General features: G+C 36.6%; 2 protein-coding genes across 2 annotated transcripts; both read right to left on the bottom strand.

The window, feature by feature from the left end:
• Positions 1-2,130: 2,130 nt before the first annotated feature.
• On the bottom strand, positions 2,131-15,029 carry gpr176 (G protein-coupled receptor 176). The gene is made up of 3 exons (XM_073816781.1): positions 14,016-15,029; positions 7,956-8,208; positions 2,131-3,846 (listed from the first exon to the last, which is right to left on the bottom strand). Exons 1-3 carry the CDS (start codon positions 14,248-14,250, stop codon positions 2,691-2,693), a joined length of 1,644 nt encoding a protein of 547 aa, XP_073672882.1. The 5' UTR covers positions 14,251-15,029; the 3' UTR covers positions 2,131-2,690.
• Positions 15,030-18,446: 3,417 nt separating this feature from the next.
• LOC141283090 (acyl-coenzyme A thioesterase 1-like) lies at positions 18,447-22,282 on the bottom strand. The gene is made up of 3 exons (XM_073816368.1): positions 21,720-22,282; positions 21,184-21,386; positions 18,447-19,676 (listed from the first exon to the last, which is right to left on the bottom strand). The coding sequence occupies exons 1-3, from the start codon at positions 22,231-22,233 to the stop codon at positions 19,071-19,073; spliced, it is 1,323 nt and encodes a 440-aa protein (XP_073672469.1). The 5' UTR covers positions 22,234-22,282; the 3' UTR covers positions 18,447-19,070.
• Between the last annotated feature and the right edge of the window lie 2,272 nt (positions 22,283-24,554).

Below are 24,554 nucleotides of genomic sequence, written 5' to 3'. Positions count from 1 at the left end.
TTCCATCAGACAATTAAACTAATGCTTTGGAAAATAGCATTATTTAAAAGTGGCATGTAAATAGATGACAATCAGGGTACTTCCAAACAACACTTTTGCTTGACCTTTTCATACATTGAAGCATTGTGGGGGAAAAGAGCAAGAGTATTATGTTAATTCCACATACCGGTTGAGGTATAGCTCAAGAAATCCAAGCTAGTGGTTTCTGGATTTGGAAAACACATTAAACAACTTTAAAATCCATCAAGACTTTTTAATTAATACCACTAAAACTGGAAACTGCCCTCCTACTTTTTTTTCTTCTCAGTCACACGCAAATGCTTAATCTTTATGCTTTTGCCATAAAAGGTGATTAACTCGGAGAAACAATGCTTCTTTTTATAAAAATGCATTTAATGAGGATAGACATACTTGTATATTAAATACTGGTCGATTACTGAGGATATCCAACAAATGCCATGAAATAGACTTCAAAATGTCAAAACAACGTCCTTTTTTGTTGTCTGCAATTAAATGAGATTTTTAAAGACCTATTATTTATTGTATAATTAGACAGATATGATTGAATGAGAAATTAATTTTTCCAAATAACTAATCATGTAAGAAATCTAAGCACAAATAAGAGCTTAATTAGCCCTAGAAAGGCCTGGCTTTTGAAGAAAATAAATAATGAAGAGAAAGCATTGAACTATTTTAACAATAAAAGCCAAACAAAAGCCTGTGAGTCATAATTTATGTACTATGATTACACTACATTGTTCCAAACAACACCTAACTGTCAAATAACCTCTAAGCGGAGGATGTTTCTCATTGTGTTTCACACCATAGAAACAGTCAGTCTGAGCTCTTTGTTCTCTAACATAAGAGCCATAGCCCTCTGCAGACAAACTGATTAAATAATTCAAAGTTACATGTTGAAATGCATTGCTTCCCACCAAGCAGATCTACTTTGCAAATCTTGATAACAGCCCACTGTGATTGAACACTTCAGTGTGATTAAATGTTTCCCACTTATTTTTTTGTCAATCCTGAGAAATTTCAATAGTATTATTGAGTGTACAGCTGAGGTCAAAAGTTGCAGAATCTGCAAAATGTTAATTATTTTACCAAAATAAGAGAAATCATACAAAATGCATGTTGTTTTTTATTTAGTACTGACTTGAATATGATATTTCACATAAAAGATGTTTACATATAGTCCACAAGAGAAAATAATAGTTGAATTTATAAAATTACCCCATTCAAAAGCTTACCTACACTTGATTCTTAATATTGTGTTGTTACCGAAATTATCCACAGCTGTGTTTTTTTAGTTTAGTGATAGTTGTTCACGAGTCCCTTGTTTGTTAAACTGCTTGGTGTTCTTCAGAAAAATCCTTCAGGTCCTACAAATTCTTTGGTTTTTCAGCATTTTTGTGTATTTGATGCCTTTCCAACAATGACTGTATGATTTTGAGATTCATCTTTTCACACAGAGGACAACTGAGGGACTCATTTGCAACTATTACAGAAGTTTCAAACGCTCACTGATGCTCCAGAATGAGAAACAATGCATTAAGAGCCAGGGGTGTAAACTTCTGAACAGAATGAAGATGTGTACATTTTTCTTATTTTATTTAGTACTGCCTTTCAATAGCTACAGAAGATACTTACATGTTTCGCAGAAGACAAAATAAGTTAAATTTACCCTGATCTTCAAATTCCAAAAGTTTTCACCCCCAATTTGAACCTTCTGTAACAGTTGCATATGAGTCTCAAAATCATACATTTTTCAGAAGAACAGTGGGCAGTTTAACTTTTCAGAACAAACAAGGGACTCATTAACAACTATCACTAAAAAAAAAAAAAAAAAAAAAAAACCACCACAGTATTAAGAATCAAGGATGTGTAAACTAATGAACGGGGTCATTTTTATAAATTAAACTATTATTTTCTCTTGTGGACTGTATGTAAACGTCTTCTATGTGAAAAACCTTATTCAAGTCAGTACTAGAATTAATGCATTTTGTATGATCCTTCTTATTTTGGTAAAATATTTACCATTTTGCAGATTCTACAAAGATTCTGTAAACTTTTGAACAACTGTATTAAAATAGAATCCAGTTATTATTGTATTTTTGATCAAATAAATGCAGACTTTGAGAGCATAAGAGACTTCTTTCAAAAACATGAAAAAACATAAATGGTAGTGTACATAAAAGTTAATTTATAATCTATAATATTTTGAGTGCATTTTTGAATTTTGAGTGCAATGCATAAGCTGTTCAAGTGATTTTAAATAAATTATAGCATCAAATAATGTGGCCAGCGGGGTGATATTTGAGCAGTTGAGCAGGACACGTGAGGATGTATCTACATAAAAATGATTGTGATTAATTTTATTGACCATTCCAACAAAAAAATGTCATACAACCCATGCCTACCTTACGTTTGTTTCTTGAATTTCCTGTGAAAGCTCAATTTCCTGTTCTGTCAGTACATGGAGATGAAGGATTAAATCTAGTAAATCGTCCAGCAAAAGCAGACAGCAAGAGAGCATGTAAACTCCTACTTCTTACTGTAAACGTATGCTCTCTGTGTCCTTCATTGATCTGCACTCACATAGAAAATCATCTCAAAATACTTTAGATATAAAACACAAACAGTCTTTCTTCTTGGCATTTATGATTTGGTCCATCACACTCTTTGTTTTATGGATCCACATTGGGGAAGGTGCTAACTTTATTGTTTCTACTGATGCGTCTCTCAGGCCGAACTCTAGGCTGCTTGGTCTGGATGAGTTCCTCAGGTGTGTTACCCAACGGAGGGAGGAGTCTTTTCTTACTGTTCCTAGTTTCAGGCAACCATTGTGGCGGCAGCTCAAACGGCCCAAAACCAAACTGTGTTGCGTCCTCAGGGTCTGTGGGAGTCGCGGGGGCGACCTGTGAAGAGGAGTAGGCACATGACTGAATAGGGGAGTGTTTTGGTAACACTAAGCTTTCTTCTTTTTTTACCGCATCTCCTGATGCCGGCTGACGCAGCTCTCTTGCCGTCCCCTCATTTCCACTCTGTCCTTCATCTTTGGGTTGAAAGTTGGCAGAAGCCACCGAGGAGATTTCATTCTCATCTTCTTCGTCCTCATTTGGTCTGAAGATCTGCTGTTGTCCGATATTGAACATCTCCAGAAGTTGACTACCAGAGCGAACCACAGTCTCACCACCTAGTGGCCCTACTTCAGCGAGACCCCCAATGCTGACCATATTCCTTCGGCTATAACGACGATGCAGGCGTGCTAGCATATCAAGAAGGCAACGCCGCACAGAGCGGTTTACCGTGAGTAGAAACAGCGGGTTGGTGAGGAGAGAGACCTTCGGCAGCCACACGGCAGTCAGTTGTAACCAAGACGAGGCTTTTGCGGCTCCCAGGACTGAACGGTATATGACCAGAGCGGCATAGGGAGTGCTGCAGAGCGCGAAGACTAGAACAATGGACAACAGGGTGGCGTGAAGTTCAGCCTCGCGCTGAGACACATACGGGATGGAAATGCTGTTCTGTGGGGTGCGCAGTGCCGCGATGATCACTTTCTTCTTCTGGCTGGTGCTTAGTGCACGGCGGATTAGTGCCATGGCTAGAAACACCACTGCTAGTGGTAAAATGAGTGTGGTGATGCTGTACGTGATCATGTAAACCAGATGTCCAAGTGATTGGCCATCAGAACAGGAAGAGGTGGCGTAGATATCCGTCACATTGCTTACAGCGAAAACAGGGGCACTGGCCACCACTGCATGCACCCAGATGTAGATGACCAGATCTCTGGATTTTGCATCTGATATCTTTCTCTCCAATGGATACAATGCTGAGTAGTACCTGGGAGTGAAACAGAGGGAAGGCATATTGTTAAAGGGACAGTTCATCCAAAAAATTAAAATTCTCTCATTCTCTCAACTTACCCTCATGTTGTACCCTTCGTTCTTCTTCAGAACACAAATTAAGATATTTTTGATGAAATCCACAAGCTTTCGGACCCTGTATAGACAGCAACGCAACTACCACATTCAAGGCCTAAAAAGGTAGTAAGGACATCGATAAAATAGTCCATGTGACCAAGTGGTTCAACCATAATGTTATAAAGCTATGGGTATACTGTGTATAACAACTTTCTTCAACAATTTCTCCTCTTCCGTGAAGCGTATTCACAAAAGCTATTTCCCGATTTCATCAAAAATATCTTAATTTGTGTTCTGAAGATGAACAAAGGTCTTACAGGTTTGGAACGACATGAGAGTGAGTAATAAATGACATAATTTTAATTTTTGGGTGAACTTACTCTTTAAGGTGCAGTCACATTAGTAAAATTTAGGTGAAATGTCAAAGGCAAAAAGGTCCATTGCCTATTGTTAAAATAGACAAATGCAGCACAGCTCACACAGAAGTAATTTTCAAACCAAACAGCTTTCTGTTGGTTAATAATATTTGTTTAGTGACTGTATTAGTGAGGCTGAATGGTTTTGATTCACTAAAAAGAATCAACTCATAAGAGTCATTCATTTGGGAATCAGTTGGAAAGTTTGATTCATTTAAAAGAACTAGTTCATAAGAGTCATTTATTTAGAGATCGGACTATACAAGTTGCAATAAATGGTATTGACTGACTCTTATGCAACCTCATAAGAGTAATACGTTTGGGAATCGGTTAGAGCTTTGCTTAGAGATCAGACTATACTCGTTGAATGCAACCTGGTCTAATGACGAAAACGTACTTGTGGGAATGTTTTCGCAAGATGCGAAATACGTACCTGTAAGTACATATCACTGTAGTTTCCAACAAAAATGTCCACTGAGTGGGACTAAGAATCTGTTTTTTTCCCCACCGAATAGATGAACGTACATATTGTGTGTTTTATGTGACGTTGGTTTTGTATTTCACCGCAGTTTTGACTTGAAATGTCCATTGAGTGGCGCTATAACTCTAATGCTCCGTGACGGTTTAAAATAACATAGCATCTGCACTACACCTAAACCTACCAATAGTTGCTGTCTATGCAGGGTCAGAAAGCTTATAGATTTAATCAAAAATATCTTAACTTGGGTTACGAAGATGAACAAAGGTCTTGCGGGGTTGAAACGACATGAGGGTGATGAATTATTTACAGAATTTTCATTTTTGGGTGAGCTATTCCTTTAAGGTGCAATCATGTTAGTGAAATTGAAAAGGTCCATTGCCTATTGTCAAAACAGACAATTGCAGCTCAGCTCACACAGAAGTCATTTTCAAACCAAACAGCTTTATGTTGGTTAATACTATTTGTTCAGGGACTGTATTAGTAAGGCTGAATGTTTTTGATTCACTAAAAAGAATTAACTCATAAGAGTCATACATTTGGGAATCAGTTGGAATACACTGGTCATGCTAATGAGTTTGATTCAGAACTAGCTCATAAGAGTCATTTATTTAGAGATTGGACTACAAGTTGCACTGAATGGTACTAAAAAGAAGCAAATCATAGGAGTCATCCCTTTAGGCATCTGTTAGACTACACTGCTCTTGCTAATAAGTTTTGTTTCAAATAAAGAGCCAGCTTTGCTTAGAGATCGCACTATACTAGTTGAATGCAACCTGGTCTCATGATGAAAACGTACCTTTGAAAACGTAACAGTGTTTTTCCCTGAGCAGATGAACGTACATCTTGTACGTTTTATGTGACATTGGTTTTATATGCGTCCTTGCAGTTTTGATTTGAAATGTCCATTAAGTGGCGCTATAACTCTAATGCTCTGTGACATTTTAAAGGGGTCATCGGATGCTTTTACATGTTGTTTAAACATTAATGTGTGTTGGCAGTGTTTTAATCTTTAAAAGTAATAACCCTTTTTAAAATCAGATCATTCTCAGCTTCTTGAGGCCACTCCCACGATAGTTGATTGACAAGAACGTCTTACTTTAGACCTGCCATCACCGAGCTGAAACAGTCTGACTCCGATCACCATTGTGACGACTCAGGTGCAGAGGAAGACAAGAATGTCTCTGATTGAGCATTTGAGGTGTTCTGTTGTTGGATGTAATAATGAACATAGCAGTTGTCATTTACTCCTGACATCTGAGCCGCTGAAGACAGAGGATTAACGTTACTTTCGTTTTTGAAAGGAAAGCGCCGATCCTCATCTACATATGCGTCTATGTTCTATGCTCATCATCTCACGGCAGAGAGGCGCAGGGCGAGAAGAGTTCATTAGCATTTAAAGGAACATGCAACAGAATAGCTCTAAAAAGGGCTGATTTTGACAAGGTAAAAAGAGTGTTTTTTTACACTACCCTCGAGAAATTTTAACCCGAAGTATGTTATAGTCTTTTCATTAAGACCCTACAGAATCATATCAAATTGTGGAAAATGGGCATCCAATGACCCCTCTAAAATAACGTACCATCTACACTACACCTAAACCTACCGATAGTATGAACAAAAGTGAATGTGACATAAAAACACAATCGCAAGGATGCCGTTTTAGCTTGTTTTTCCATCTCTCATCTTTCAGCTCTTTCATCGTGAGTCATGTTTTTCACGGGATTTGTACCCAAGGATTCTGCATTCTAAGTGCAATTCCATGCCAGCTGAGCTACCAATCAAGCTTGTTATGCCTAGAAAACAAAACATATGGAGCTGTAATCATAACTGTGTACGAAAATTATTACAAGTACTCGCTATTTCACTGCCTCTAGTGTTCATTTCTGTTTGAAACTGCAGTGATATATACTTCTTGGTTCCCACAGGTACGTTTTCATCCTGAGATCAGGTTGCAACAGATTCACTAAAATCTGACTACACTAAGGGCCAATTTTACTAACAGCTTGCACCAGTGCAAATCGTCTTTTGGCTTTAAAATTGTACTGTCAGGTTTTACTAAAGATGCGTAGTGAAGAATTAACGCTGAAAAGCTTCCCTTTCATGGGTAAAATTTATGGGAGGAGAGTATTCAAATGAATCATGCAACACATTAATGTTTGCCCTCATTAAATGACTGGCATTTGCACCATTAACACCCCAAAAAAGCACTACTTTGTTCTTGAAATGGCTGCAATTATTGATGCTAGGAGGAGGCATCGCAGATAACAGAGAGCACATGGTAGAAGGGAGAGGATTTTTCAACATTAATTATTAATTTATTTGGAATGCCAGAAGAACACATCATTCGAACATATCATTTGCTAAGCAATGTTATTTTTAATTTGCTTCAGGAAATAAAAGACGACTTGGAACCATTGACTAAGCATTGACCATTGTCAAATCTTCTAGCAAACCTTCATTTTTTGGCCTCCGGTTCTTTTCAACATACTGTGGCTTCTTTATCTGTGACTACGCTAATTTGCGCTGCACTTGGTATATTGCGTTGGTCGATATGTAAATGAGATGTTGCGTCTGTGTTCTTTAATTCACGCATTGTTAGTAAATCACCCACAGAAAATTCCCCTCCCATCGATGCTGTTTTGGAATTGCGCTCTTGCGCTAATTTGCCCTGTTTAGTAAAACTGGCCCTAATTGTGCTAAATGTGTTTTTTTTTTATTGGTTCTGAATGGGAATGCTTCAGTTCCCAGCTCTAGTTAAATCAATTACACAGTTACACTGAAAATCCCAGTTATTTGTGTTCGCATGGTACATGTATGTTTTTTTGTTGTGAAAAAATTTTGGTCTCAAGAAGGGCTTCTGTGCTAAGCAAAATAAATTATTCAATGAATTGATAAAGGGTCTGGCAGAGTAGGTTGCTATGGAAGCACTAGTCTGTGAAACAGCTGGTGCCCATGGGTTGAGTACAACTATAAGAGTTTTCCGATTTTCTCAAGAGATCATTCACTATATTATTATCTTAACCAGCTGTTTTAATTATTGTTTGGTTGAGACCCTTTGTGACCTCAAATCTGAAACTAATACACTTCAGTTGTTAGCAAATGATTAGTGAATTAGTATGCGTATCCACTCACCTATCCAGAGCGATGACGGCAAAGCTAAGCACAGTGGCAGAGCAGAACAGCCTGTGTAGGAACTTGATGGCTTTGCACAGCAGGAGCGTATGGACCCATAGGCAGCATAGTGGACTGGCACTCAAGGCTATATCAAAGGGCACACAAACCAACCCAGCACAAATGCCAGAACACGCCAGATTCTTGATGAAGAGATTTGTGACAGATTTGAAGACATTGGTGTAACAAGTGCACCACAGCACTGCAGTATTGCCTGGAGACAAGGAGATGAAAAGGTTGAGGGTTACAAGCCTAGGTCAGTATCTAAGGACACAACTGAATGTAAGTGGGACATAAGCAGCCTTCATCTTATTGTCTACAGCAGTTCCCATGGCAATGATGTACCTGAAGGTTGCACGCTAATTTGAAAGGGGGGGGGGGGGGGGCTTGTTCCCTTTGTGGCTCCTGTAAGCAACAGTATGGCATTCTTATGCTGCTGTGAAGGACAAACAAGCCTTGGGTACAGGGTAGGAAGATTTGTGGAAAAAGCGAAAGCTTAGCATGCACAGGCACATAGAAACCAAGTGTTTCTAATACTGAGATGTCCACATGAGGTGGAACAGTTGTTGGGAATTAAATTTTTTTTAAAGGAATAATCTGAGCTCATTGCAAGTTAAAGGGATAGTTCATCCAATTCTGTCATTAATTATTCACCCTCATGTTGTTTAAAACTTGTAAGACCTTTGTTCAACTTCCGAACAGAAATTAAGATATTTTTGATGAAATCCAAGAGCTTGTCCTGCATAAGCAATGCAACTGACATGTTCAAGGCCCAGAAAGGTAGTATGAACATTGTTAAAATAGTCCATGTGACATTAGTCTTCAACCATTATTTTATTAAGCTATGAGAATACTTTTTGTGCACAAAGAAAACAAAAATAACAATTCTATTCAAGAACTTCAGTGTTGAACCGCTGATGGTAGTCACATGGACTACTTTAATGATGTCCTAACTATCTTTTTGGGCCTTGAACATCTCAGTTGCTGTTGATGGAGGCTCAAAAAGCTTTCAGATTTCATCATAAATTTGCGTTCTGAAGATGAACAAAGGTCTTACAGGTTTGGAACGACATGAGGGTGAGTAATTAATGACAGAATTTTTATTTTTGGGTGAACTAACCCTTTAAGCTCAATTGAGAACAACTGTAGTATAATGTTGATTACCACTCAATTAAATTTCCTCTTCTCTAAAAAAAGCAAATATTTGTGTTAAAGCACTTACAATGAAAGTGAATGGGTCCAATCTATAAAACATTAAAATTATTGTTGCAATAGTAGCCGAAAAGATGTAATCAATTTGTGTTAACATGATTTTTGTGTAACTGATAAGCATTTTCAAAGCATTGCCACAGTTTGCTTTATTTCTTCATACCATAGATAAGGCATTTAAAACAATCAGTGAGGGCATGTAAAAAAGTTTTACCTGGGGCTAAATGGAAATGAAGCATGTCACTTCAAGTGGAAAACTAGATTAATTTACTTTGAAGAAATGATGCACAGGCATGATGGAATTCACACGCCTTGAATTGAAATGGAGCCTAAGGTGAGTCTCTCCTTGGATGTTGATGTGAACGAAGCACTTAGGTGACAGGTGCTCTCTAGCCAGACCCGTCATTACGCTTGACACACTTTCGGAAGGTGCATCTTTTCTGCAAAGACTGTGACTTTCATCTTTTCCCATTACCATGCAGGTGTAACGGGCCAAACGCGGTGGAATCCATCTGCAGCTGCCTCTGTGTTATTACTCTGGTGACATTTTGAGTGCATGCTGACAGTACTGGACAATTGTCCATTTGTTCTCAGAAGTCTCCAATATGCCTGTGGCTAACAGTGGTATTTAGACTTCACAGGGGTTCCATTAGTGCTTTCTCAACTCTTTCTAATATGTTTGAGAATTCTGAAGTGTGAGAATATAAGTTGGCTGTTGGCTAACTTAGCTGTAATTATCAGTCTGATTCATCTTAATGACGGAAGATCACTCAAAAGTAATTAAACTGTCAGAACAGAAGATTACCAAATCTTGCTGTGTTTTTAAATGAATAGTTCACCCAAAAATGAATATTCTGTCATTTACTCACCCTCATGTTGTTTCATACCTGTATGTCTATCTTTCATCTGTGTTTCACAAAAAAAAAAACAAGTTCAGATAATCAATTGTGGATGATCTAGCCCTTTAAAGTCTTTGTTTGTGAATTATGCAACAGTTATGCATAAACAGCAAACTTTTGCAGAAAAACAACTGCATTTTTTTTCATTTGGAGGGTGCATGGGCAAAGCAGCTTGGTAAATGAACGCCAAGGATAAAACCTGAGTGCAATAATGACTAACCCATTGCCACAATGACTTTTTGTAACTAGGATCACAATGAATGTGTAAAACACAACATTTTTCTGAAACTTGGGCTCTAATCCAGTGCAAAAACAGATCATCAGATTACGATTACATTTATACTAAGCATTCTGCAGGCTAATTAGTCATGTGACGATATTGCCGCCTTCTGACGTAGTTTAGAAAAAAAAAAACAGAACAAAAGGAGATTATACTATAAGCAATGCTAAAATCTCATTTGCAGTGAAAAAGCTTTGAACACTCTATTTTGCCTTTTTCCAAATCGTGCATCATTTCTATCGAGACAGGAGATGGTTAAGGAGAAGTTTACTTCCAGAGTGAAAAATTCCTGATAATTTACTCACCCCCATGTCATCCAAGATGTTCATGTTCATGTCTTTTAAAGGTGACATACAATGGAAAACTGTATTTACCTTGGCATAGTTGAATAATAACAGTTCTGTACAAGGACATGACATACTGTGAGTCTTAAACACCATCGTTTCCTCCTTCTTATATAAATCTGGTGTTTGCAAAAGACCACTGAAAAATAGGCCAATTCCAAAATAACAGTGACTATTACGCAAGAGTCGCGATCATTAATAGTTACGCCCCCAACATTTGCATAGCCCAATCATCAGACGTTCTGCAGGTAGACTATTGTGAAAAAACAAAGCGAGGACAATAGAGAAAATGGCAGATCACGGAAATAAATGTTATGTTCCAGGTTGTGCAGGAGATGTTAAGTGCAGGGATGGGTTGGTGTTTGTACTCAGAAAGGTACGGAAAACAAAGAAAGGCGTTCTAATAAAATAAGGCGAGCCACTAAAGGGACACAGTTAGCTTCTTGCTAGCGATAGCCTGTTACATTGCAGTACATACGATTTCACTTACCACATAAACAGAGTAAGAAGAGATGACTGCGCGGATGATGGCGAATGATTTGCAGATCCTGATCACCACTGCCAGCATCTAAACTTGTCAAATGTGGTAAGTACTACCGCTGTAGTATAACGTTACACAGAGCAGGTGCAATGCAATTCTCAAAAGTCAAAGTAAAAAGTTATCAAAACGGCAGTTTCAATGCCCCGCATATTAATAGCAGCTCGAGCTCCGTAATTAAATATATATTTTCCTCCATGTGTTTCCTTAATGCTGTGTAAAAGCTAAATCAGCCACTCTGTGAAACAGCCAATCAGAGCAGAGCTCATCATTATTATTCATGAACCTTCCAAATAAGGTAATAACAGATTTCATTCTACAGACAAATCCTAGAGTTGTAAATGGACTTTAAAATTTTCTTAAAAAAAAAAAAATAATAATATACTTTTTAACCACAAATGCTCATCTTGCACTAGTTCAACCTCACGCATTATGCAATCATGCAAGCGTGACATAGTACTGCCCAGTGTTTACAAAGCGAACATGCAAAGAAAGTCAAATGCATTTTACAAAAAAAGGTAAAACAACGATGTGGGACGATTTTGAAGTTGAAGGAGAAAATGAGATGTGAGTTTTTCGCCCTACATTACCTTTTTTAACCGAAGTATACAAATGAAAAACAAACTTTTCCAACTTGATTGTGCAATGCGTGAAGACGCATCACAGAGCTAGTGCAAGACAAGCTTTTGTGGTTATTATTATTATTATTAAAGAAAATGACTGATCATTTTGCTAGATAATACCCTTTTTTTTCTCAGCTGGGATCATGTAGAGCCTTTTGAAACTGCATTGAAACTGGAATTTGGGCCTTCGACCACTGAAGTCCATTATTTAGAGAAAAATCCTGGAACGTTTTCCTTAACAAATATATATAATTTCTTTGTGACTGAAGTATGAAAGACATGAACATCTTGGATGACATAGGGTGAGTAAATTATCAGGAAATTTCCCTTTTGAAAGAAACTTCTTCTTTTAAGAAGATAAGATTATCAATAATGTTCCACAGCACCTATATGTAATCTGTGTAAAAAATAAAAAAGAACAAAAATATATATATTTTTTTTAAAAAGCCTCCTTAGAAACCTGGTATGTGTCATTATACTGACTAAGGACACGTTACACATCTCAGTTTGTGGTTGAAGCATGAATGAACCAATTAAAACAACATCTAATTTCTGTTTCTGATTTGTTGCGTGATCATTGGCCTCTAGATGTGGTAATTATTTTGCTGCGATGTGTAAGAATTCTCACAATCTTCTTAACACATTTTCTTGGAAATGCCTCTGGCATGGCGAATCATTTAAATAGCGCTGTTCTCTAATACAGTTCTGTTTTGTTTTTAGAACAAACAAGCTGTTTGTACAGTGTCAACCACAGCAAAATAATTGTCATCAAAACAATTTGAATCAGAATAAGCTCTCCAGCTGAGTTGTGATGTACTGTGATTATCTAAAGTACGCACATGTGTCCTCTAACTCTAAAAATGTTTGTGTAAATTGCTTAAGTTAACTAGTTGAAAGCAATTTAGGATTAAAATTGTTGTTGTTGTTTCTACTCATTTAGAAAGATATTAATCATAGATTAAGGTCAATAATTTAATAAACTCATTAACAAAAGTTATGAAAGTGAAAACTAATCACACATTCAACATCACTTAATTCGTGAAACCTAAATAAGTACTTAAAGGGATAGTTCATGCAAGGATGTAAATTTTGTCACTAATTACTCACCCTCGTTCCAAAACCGTAAGGTTGTTCATCGTCTGAACACAAATTAAAGATTTTTGATTAAATCCAAAAGCTTTCTGACTCTGACTCCCTCGTAGCTACATGAAATTAAGGTTGAACCACTGATGTCACATGGACTATTTTATTGATGTCCTTACTACCTTTTCAAGACTTGAACATGGTTGCGTTGCTGCCTATGCAGGGTCAGAAAGCTCTTGAAATTTATCAAAAATATCTTAATTTATGCTCCGAAGATGAAAGAAATTCTAACAGGTTTGGAACGACATGAGGGTGAGTAATTATTGACACAACTTTTTTATTTTTGGGTGAACTAGCCCTTTAATTCCTCCCATAAGCTGCCATGCTTTGACCAAGCATACATTAATTATTTAAACAAATACCTATGAGTATTTCAAAAGTATAAACTGTGTACTTTACTATTTTGAGTTAACACACACACTAAATAAATAAAAATATAGACTTTTGTTTTGTATATTTAAGTAAATGACAAAAACGTGTGCCCTTAGCACATAATGTTTGAATAGGACAAGTTTTTTGTTTTTCATTAATTTCAACATCAGGGCTTGCACTGTACAGATTGCGAAAGGAAAAGATATGCTGTAGCATGACTAATTACAACACCTGTGCGTCATTATTGTGTGAATGCTCAATAATGAACAGCCCTTGTTTACAATTTCTCATCTCTCACTTGATAAGAACGTACAGTGTAACATCTGCTCAAATGTGATTCATCACGGAAAATATGTAGCTTGTGATATTACATTTCCACATTCCAAATTATTTGTGCCTCTGTAACCTTCAGAGTGGTTATCCATTCACATGCATAGTGCAATTCGCCATTCATTTATAACAGGCTCATACTGCATAATGCAGTTCCTCACATCAATTAACCGATTAAAAGTGATTGTTTGTTTTATTTAAATACATTTATGAAGCTAAAGCAGCCCCCACACATTTGCTGATGAACAGTAAGCATTTTTAATTCTTGTCTTTGTCTACTTACTCAATAGGGAGCCGATGAGGATGAAAACTTGAATGGTGGTAGTGAAATCTTTGTAGGCTCTTTCCTGCGCGTACAGGATCTCCTCCACTCGTGTCACCTCTTTATCTTGAGCATCACCCCACAGACCCACCGGAGACGACGCGTTTAGGAAACCCAGGTTCGATGCGTTGAAACTCGCGGTTCCGTTTTCTGTCAGAGGAAACCAGGTCTCCGCGTTATCCGCCTCCATCATCATTCATATCTAAGGCGCCACTACAATTCTTCGGCTCAGGTCTCCGTGCGCACGTTATTGGTGAAGAGCTTGAGCGTTATGATGCTGTGTCTATCATGATTAACACGCCAGTTTTCTCCAGGTCCTCAAAATGATCGAAAATGTAAAACATTTTGGAAAAACGCTCGACGGAGATCTTGTGCGATAACAATATGTCCCAGACAGGACTGCATATTGCACATTTGGTTAAATTTGCATTACGTTGTTATCTTTTCGCTAAACAACAGCCTTTTAAGAATCGCGATATTAACAGGGATATTTCTGATATTAAAAGGCATAATTTTGTTTTCACAGCACAGATCATATACTATCATCAATGTCATTGATGGAGCGATACCCTACGACGCGCCTCACCTCTCAACTTCATCACAACCAGACTAACATAATATGAAATAATATGGGTTATACACAATATTTCGCTAGTATTCGGTTACTAAAATACGCGAATAATAATGCCTAAACAGTGTACGATATGCCATAGATTCAGAATATGCCAGAGAAATTACCAACATACCCGTATGAGATCGTTATGAATGATCAGAGCCACATCCAGTGTCAAAAAGCGATTTGGGGAAACGCGTATCACGCTAAATATCGTGTCAGTGTGTGATCTGACAACTAGGCTTTAGCGAACAGGCTTCATTGCGAATGACAATAGCGCTTTATTTCTTCAAATGAACGATGGGCGCTTACAATAAAACGTCACCGTATCCGTCCGTTACGGCGTCTTCGAGAGGCGCGTGAGAATTTGAACCGGAGGTCTGGATTGAGCCTGCGTTTGGCCAGATACACGTAGTACACGCAAACAAGGCAACGTCTGTTAAGGTATTAACAGAAATCTCGGAGCAAAAACGTTATTTGAGCAGTTTTTGTTTTGTCCAGTGAGCAAAACGCCAGATTGTACCGAATCCACACACACTATTCCTTGCAGATATCTACAGAGTGTACAGACCTCACACTGTATTGACTTTGTCTACGTGTTGCTTTTGTTTGCTTGTTTCTATTATAGGAAAGCTACTGGTCCTTGGTCAGGATTTTAGACAAGGCATGAGGAATCTCTGAAGCCTGCATGAAATGAGACCGGGGCTAGTTGTCACACAAGGACGTTGTCAGAAGGGTTAAGCAATATTTCAGTAACTAGAAGGTATAGAGTCAAAAGTTCAATTACACAAATGTGTGTTGTTTTCTAGAAGTGTTTTTGGTTTTACCTCATTAAAAACTATCCTAAATGTTTGTTAATTCTACATCTAATACAAAACCCTGTTCAAAACAAAACAAAAGAAACCATCCCAGATGTTCTAATGGTTTCCACCAGGGGAGTTGCTAGACCTAAAGCTCTACTGGGGCACAGGCCCCATTACTCGTTAATTCAGTTGTTGCATGTAGTTTAATGTCTTTATTTTGGGATTATCAATGTAAATTATAACTCAAATTTGAGATTTTACTGGGGCACGTGCCCCAGTAAAAAGGGTCTAGCAACGCCCCTGGTTAAATTTCCACTACAAATACCATTACAAACATTAGAAACTAGTAACTTTTAACCATTAAAACCATTAAAAAATGGTTTCCTGTAGTGTGTTTTCAGACATATTCCATTAGGATTTAACAAAACGGACGATAGGTCACCAATTACCAGTAGAGACCAACAGGTATCATTACAATTTCCATTAAAACCAGTACAATTCCCATTATAACCAGTAAAACCTTTTCAAACTGTGTGATGGTTTCTATTGTTTGTTTGTTTTCCAGAAAGGATGTGATGCGCGTGCTGCTCCAGCATTGTAATTTTGCATCAAAAATAGCCATAAACTATTTAAACTATTGTGTAATTTAGTAAGCATTTTTTTTTAACCTGTAGTTCATTTTTAAGATAATTTTTCCGTTTGACAGCGATTGTAATTGAAGGATACTGCGGTATTAATTTCTGCACTGGATATCATCTATCCAGACATACAGAGACTTTTCAGACGCTAATGAATTCTAACATTGTCCAGTGACTACATAATATTACAACATAATATAACATGCTACAGGCCCTAACAACACAGCTAGCAACCGCTTCATTACCATAATATAGATTTTCTCTTTTGTAGAGCTCATACTGCCATCCACATCAGTAATTCTCTGTTTTTATCTGGGAAATAGGCTAGAAAACATTCTGTACATGTATTTAACATGCTTGATCTGTTTCTTTGCAAAACTGTGAAGATTTTCTGTTATTACTGTTATTTGATTCACTTTTGGACAGTATTAATATTCAATTAGTATTTGAATTATTCTGTGATTCCCCAAACAAAAACACTATCATCAATTCATAGGAATGCCTATGAAGGTTATAGGAACTCCTCTGTAAATATAAAAAGAATATTTTCCAGTAATTCAACATGCAAGAACTCTTAAAAGCTACCTCTTAAGTAGTCAGGGTTAAACGACACGGCCCGCTGAAGGGTGTCCTTATCATAGTGCTCTCTAAAAGATTTGCAATAAGTACCACTGGAGGTTTGCTCGGAGAGGATCTCAATCATTTTCATGTTAAAACACACACACACACACACACACACACACACACACACACACACACACACACACACACAGAGAGAGAGAGATGAATCAGAAAACAATAATCAGCATTCATCCAGTGAGGTTCACGTAAAATAATGGCAGTTATACTGCCCAAAAATTAAAAAATCTGTCATAATAGACCATTTTCGTGTTTGCAAACAGTGATTTTTGTGGGCAGAGCCTATCTGGTGGCAGAAAATTACCACTGACCAAATAAAAAACTTGCAGTCTATGGAAGCCATGGAATTAAAAGCTAAATTTGAGTTAATATTTAAAAATTCTGACAATCAACTCATTCTCTCTTTTCTCCTCGGCTCAGAATCATGAGTTAATATCCCACACTTCTGGCTCTTTTTTTTCTTCATAATTGACAAACTCACTATTGTTGAGTTAAATCAAGTTATAAAGTCTGAACTAGGAGATACAGTTGAGTTCAAAAGTTTACATAGACCTTGTAGAATCTGCAAAATGTTAATTATTGTACCAAAATAAGGGGGACCATACCAAATGCATGTTATTTTTTATTTAGTACTGACCTGAATAAGATCACATAAAATTTCACATAAAAGACATTTACATATAGTCCGCAAGAGAAAATAATAGTTGAATTTAACAACAAAAAAAAAAGTCATATACACAAAAACGCTAAAAAAACCAAAAGAATTTGTGGGACCTAAAGGATTTTTCTGAATGACCTCATTCAAAAGTTTACTCGTGTTGTTACCTGAATGAGTTTTTTTGTTTGTTTGTTTAGTGATAGTTGTTCATGATCCCTTGTTTTCCCTGAACAGTTATACTGCCCGCTGTTCTTTAGAAAAATCCCTCAGGTCCCACAAATTCATTGTTGTTTTTCAGCATTTTTGTGTATTTGAACCACTGATTTGAACCCTTTTCAAAAATGACTGTACACATTCTGTTCAAAAGTTTACACCTCTGGTTCTTAATGCATCGTATTTCCTTCAGAAGCATCAGTGAGCATCTGAACCTTCTGTAATAGTTACGTATGAGTCCCTCAGTTGTCCTCAGTGTGAAAAGATAGATCTCAAAATCATACAGTCATTGTTGGGATGGGTTCAAATACACAAAAAATGCTGAAAAACCAAAGAATTTGTGGGACCTGAAGGATTTTTCTGAAGAACAGCAGTCAGTTTAACTGTTTAGGACAAACAAGAGACTTATGAACAACTATCAAAAAAAAAAAAAAAAAAAACCATAGCTGTGGATCATTCAGATAACAACACAGTATTAAGAATCAAGTGTATGTAAACTTTTGAATATGGTCAGTTTTATAAATTCAACTATTATTGTCTTTTGTGGATTATATGTAAACATCTTTTATGTGAAATATCTTATTCAGGTCAGTACTAAATAAAAAATAACATGCATATACCTTATTTTGGTAAAATAACATTTTGCAGATTCTTCATACTTCATGATACTTCAACTGTATTTAGCGTTGTTGTGGCACAGAATGATTCATTAGGATTTTGTCTAGCAATCCACTGACCAACACATCTAAATTAAAATGATAATATATTTATATAAAATAAGTAAACTAACAAATAAACACATAAAATCATACACATAATCTCAAGATATCTAGTGTTCTAGTAATTTATTGGAAGCTCAGGGTAATACACAAAAGTGTACGAGGCATACATTAACTCACTTGTAATCAATACCCATAGTTGCACATATCACAGTGTCTGTACCTTGATGAATGTGTATCTAGACATAAACATTCTTCAGGAAAGAGAAGATTGAAGAGGACAACAACATGTATTTTCCTTCCACTAAGGCTGAAGATGTCATCAAGGCCTCTTTTAAATGAAGGCACCAGAGGCTGTACAATAAAACAGATCTAACGTAGAGATACTGACAGAGAGAATGTCACAGGAATGCAGATAAACAAGTATTGGCACCACTATAAGAATTTCAATTGAAAAAAAAAAGTTAATTCAGCATTGGCATCACAGGAATATCACATATTAAAATATTTCACTGTATTAATGATAGAAAACGAACTTATTGACCCCAAAGTTTTGAACAGTAACGTGTGATGAGAAAACACACTTGAAAATGCAAATGAGTTTGATTTTACAATTTCTCCATGCTCTGTATGACTGACATAAACATATGATTTTGACATTAGAAATTAATGTAATGAAGTCAGCACTAACTGGATATTATGGCTGTGATATGAGCTTTACATTACCTTTTTCTTACAGCTTAGATACGCAGCTGTGATCAGCAGCTGCTAAGTGCTTTTTAAAAAAATTCACAATCCTTTTCCATGCATCCAGCTGTGCCTCTGAATGGGCCTTTGGTTCCCCACCAAAGTGAACCACCTGGTTAGCGGCACCGTGAAAATTAGCGAGGCAAAAGGGCATATAGGGCACCTCAATAAAGTGACCCGCTTTTTCATACTTCACCAGCTCGTAGTTATTCTTCCCGTGCGCTTTGAGCCTGTCGCATGCTAGTCTTGCGTAATAGGGACTTTGCCAATTCCTGTCTGCTTCGGACACTACAAACAAGAAACTACCTGGGGCACGTTCAATAGGAATAACGCTAGGAAGGCCTTCTTCTGACATTGGGTCATTCATAACATCCCCAATATCAAGAAAGCCCAATGGTGTCATTGTTGCTTTCTTAACATCAAACATGAGAGGTGGAACATAGATGTCTTTGTAGCAGACGGGAACCAAAGTATTGGCATTGCATCCATTGATCCAAACAGTAGCCGATATACCAGGTAGGAATGTTGCCATCGACAAAGCAAGATCTCCACTCTTTGATATGGACACTAGGCCAATTTTTTGATCTTTGACCTTTGAATAAAAAAAAATTGATGTTGGAATTGGCTGTGTGATAGTGTCATACTAAAACTTTATAACTAAAACCTCAACCTTCAACTTATTTTATTTCAGCTAGTTGCCAACATTTCTCAATTTCATTATTAACTCGATGTTCTAAAAAAAAGTATGTGGTAATATTAAAAAAACAATAAAAATGACAAAAAGACAATTACTAAAACACAAAATATACAGTTGATGAATCTGCAAAATGTTAATTATTTTACTAAAATAAGAGGGATCATACAAATGCATGTTACTTTTTATTTAGTACTGACCTGAATAAGATATTTCACATAAAAGTAGTTTACATTTAGTCCACAAGAGAAAATAATAGTTGAATAAAAAAAAAAAAATGACCCTTTTCAAAAGTTTTTATACACTTGATTTCTAATACTGTTGTTACCTTTTTTAGTTTAGTGATAGTTGTTCATGAGTTCCTTGTTAGTCCTGAACAGTTAAACTGTCCACCTGTTCTTCAGAAAAATCCTTCAGGTCCCATACATTCTTTGTTTTTCCAGCATTATTGTGTATTTTAACCCTTTACAGCTATGACTGTATGATTTTGAGATCCATGTTTTCAAACTGAAGACAACTGAGGGACTCATATGCAACTATTACAGAAGGTTCAAACGCTCACTGGTGCTTTAGAAGGAAACACAATTCATTAAGTGCCAGGGATGAAAACTTTTTGAATTTAAAGATCAGGTTAAGTTGTACTTATTTTGTCTTTTGGGGAACATGCAAGTATCTTCTGTAGCTTCTGGTGGGCAGTACTAACTGAAAAATATGATATTTAAGCAAAATAAAAATGTACACATCCTCATTCTGTTCAAAAGTTTTCACCCCCTGGCTCTTAGTGCATTGCGTTTCCTTCTGAAGCAGCAGTGAATGTTTGAACCTTCTGTAATAGTTGCATATGAGGCCCTCAGTTGTCGTCCGTGTGAAAAGATGGATCTCAAAATCATACAATCATTGTTGGAAAGGGTTCAAATACACAAAAATGCTGAAAAACCAAAGAATTTGTGGGACCTGAAGGATTTTTCTGAAGAACAGCAGGTAGTTTAACTGTTCTGGACAAACAAGGGATCATGAACAACTATCACTAAACGAAAAAACGCTGCTGTGGATCATTCAGGTAACAACACAATAATAAGAATCAAGTGTATGGAATCATTTGAACGGGGGGATTTTTATAAATTCAACTAATATTTTCTCTTGTGGACTCATCTTTTAGGTGAAATACCTTATTCAGGTCAGTACTAAATAAAAAATAACATGCATTTTGTATGATCCCTCTTATTTTAATAAAATAATTAACATTTTACAGATCTGCAAGGTGTAACTAAAAGTAATATAAAATATTGATCAAAACTATAACAATCTCAGAGATATGTATAAATAAAACTGCTCTGTGCCCATCATTTTATTTAGAAATCATATGAACACTTAGGAATACATATGAATTCTTGTGCATACTAACCTCTGGCTGTTGACGTAGGAAATCTATACCTTCTTCAAAGTACTCAAGGTGAAATTTGTCAACTGTTTTGGGTAAATCTTGGTAACCTTGGAAAGCCAAGGCTAAAACAGCAAAACCTCTCTTTGCCAACAGAGCTGCCCTCAACTCAAAAGGAAATCCTCGAAATACATATGTATCCAAAATACCAGGAAATGGACCTTTACCTAAAAAAATCATAATATTAGAACTAAAATCTTGACTGAAATCTCCAACGTGAATTTGTGATGAACATTAGACTCTTTCAGTAGTGTCAAACAGCAGGTGTTAGACTATTTTTACCACAGGGAGGCGCTACTAGAAAAGAGAATATGCCCAACAACTTTGGTATCCGTTACCTTAGTTGTCTGAGTGGGAATTATATTGGTTTATATTAAAAAGGGACCCTCTAAAGAGTCATTTTACTCTTCAGACTTTAAAAGAGCAGCACAACCTGCTTAATTATAATGAACGGTTTTAATCGATTATGTAGAATGCTTTAATACAGCTACATAACTGACCAGGTGGCATAAAAAGAGTTCCTCTGATCCGGCCTTCGGTTACAGGAGTTCTCCGGACACCATCGGTCAAGATATGTCTTTCGTTTGTCACTTTGGCGATGACTTTATGATCTTCACTGACGACCTCAATGTCAACGAGAGCAGGACGGGTCACGTCTTTATGCGTGAACTTGCAGTCCACAATGTCTGCTTTCAGTGCCCAGAATAAGCCCATTGGTTCAACTCCGGTAAAGCTGCCACCAAGAGAAGGATCCCGGTTGAGGTCAACTTGACCACTATCGTCTGCTTGGTAGGTGGCCAAAGCCTGGAACACACGTCCGGTTTCATCAGTGATTTTAGAGCGCAGATCCACGCGTTGTTGTGGAGTAAGGCCACGCACGGTGACTTTCACTGGATCTTCAAAACTGCACTTATAACTGGGTAAAAGCCTAATGCTGACGCCTGAGGTGTAGTGCATTTTTGCAAGAGTGTATCTTGCGAAAGGAGTAAACACGTACTTTAGTGCTGAAAACATCGCATCTGTGTGATTTCGACACACCCCTCGCTGCAGACTGTAGCATAGTGCGGTGACGTCAGGTATGTGTTTACCGCGCATGCGCAGTGTGACGTATGGTATGCCTGTGTAATTTGTATTGCGTGGTGACGTTAGCCTTTTTCGCGTCGTGTGTGACGTAACGCGTCATTAAAACGCATGCGCATACTAAACATAATACTCTTATAAATAAAGTAAGTAGGTAAAATTATATGGAATTACAGAGTTTATTCTGTAATATTTGTGCAGTATTATATACAAGGTATTAACATTGTCGCACTTTATTTCACTGTGTATATTGTAACATTACTCTACACCTTATATGTTTCTTATTTTAACCTTTCCTCTGTCATGATTCTTGTTTATTTAGTATAATTATGGACATTTTTCTGTTGCTTTGGCAATTCTGCCTGTGGAATATTTAAGCCAATAAAGTAGTATTAAGTGAAATTGACTACATACAGTATATTTTCAGTATTTTGTTATTATGTGAGTTTGTACTGTATGAGAAATTTTGCCAACTTATATGTAAACATAAATTTAACAATTTAAATTAAATAGTACAAAGTGTTTTTATGATGGCCAATATTGCTTCCACATGTTATGTTGTTTTATGATGTTGTTTTGAGATAATTGTCATTTTAACGACAACTTCGTTATTACGAGAAAAGATGTTTATACAACATAACGTTTTAACTATAAAGTGCAAATAATTTCATTACGTATATCAGTCTAAATCTGTGAATTTCAATGCTTCTTCTGGGGATGTCATTAAGATCAAACTGTCTTCATAAGCTCTTTATATTTTAAATACTTGAAGTTCAGACGTGGAACGAAAACAACTCAGGAAAAAGAGGAGACTAGAAAGAGCAGGTATGAGTTTAATTATTGTACAGCACAGTTAACAGGGTTTTGACATTGATGCTACTCTTATTACTCTCCAATATAGAGGCAATGGAAGCCCCCCCACCTGTTGATTACTTGACCAAGGTAAGCACAGTATAAAATCCTGTCAATCTCTCAGTTTCCTTTTTTAATATGTCTTATCTACAGTCACATTTTAGACTGACTGATTGGTTATTTTGGACAGATGCCACTGGAGATCCTCTGGCAGATCCTGTTGAGAGTAGTCTCAGACAATGGAGACATGGCCTTTTGTAGACTTTCTCTCACATGCAAGCTTTTTAGGGACATTGTCAGTGAGACGAAATTTAGAGAAGAGGCCCACTTCATGTGGCTGGACAATAAGTTCTTTAACTCTAACATGTAGTGAGTACTGTAAAAAGTATTTGAGTGTCTGTCTGTCTTTTCTCATCTGTCTGTCTCCTCTCATCTATGTCTTTTTTTATGATAGACTGTATTGCCCTGTAAAACTTTCAAATTGAAAAAAAAATCTTCAAACTTTTATGCTATGCTTTCTCAAGCCAAGCTAACATAAATTTTGACTTGACAAACTTTTTTTAATGTAGTTTATTATTAATGTTGTTTATGAATTAAATCTCTTTGGTAATTTACAGACAAAGCAAATAACACTCTTTTCCTAACACCATCCTATAATACATTTTAAAATACGTTTGAAAATCTTTTCCTTGTATGACTCTTTTGACTTAATTCAAAATGATTAATATTGTTTAAATATTGTTTGTTCTTTTATGTAAATTAAGTGTCGTGAACTGGAGTGCATTTTCTGCACAATACAGAGAGAAGTTCCGGGTGCCGTATTCACTGACCCAGTGCCTACGGTGCCGTGAAATATTTAAAGACTGCCCACCTGGGTATGTTGGCAATGGCAGAAGGGGAGTCCTGCGTGGATTTTATTCCTTCAAAGATTTTGAGGGCTACAGCTCAGTTGATTGTTTTATCAGTGATGGAGGTGAATTTCAGAACAAGTAGATGTAATATTTTTGTTGTTGTTGTTTTCTCTTGTTTTCATGTGTCATGTTTATAGTTTTAATTATTATATATAAAAATAAATATGTATATACAATTATATTTTGTTTTGTTCTTTGCAATAAAAAAAGATCACTGTTATCAGTTTGTTTTTTTTGGAGGCACCATGCATAAAATGGGATGTAGACACTGAAAATATACTGTATGTAGTCAATTTAATTTAATACTACTTTATTGGCTTAAATATTCCACAGGCAGAATTGCCAAAGCAACAGAAAAATGTCCATAATTATACTAAATAAACAAGAATCATGACAGAGGAAAGGTTAAAATAAGAAACATATAAGGTGCAGAGTAATGTTACAATATACACAGTGAAATAAAGTGCAACAATGTTAATACCTTGTATATAA

The sequence above is a fragment of the Garra rufa genome, chromosome 13 (assembly GCF_049309525.1).
Source record: "Garra rufa chromosome 13, GarRuf1.0, whole genome shotgun sequence".
NCBI lineage: Eukaryota > Metazoa > Chordata > Actinopteri > Cypriniformes > Cyprinidae > Garra > Garra rufa.
The sequence above is the reverse complement of the archived record's forward strand: the minus strand, read 5'-3'. Positions and strand labels throughout refer to the sequence as shown.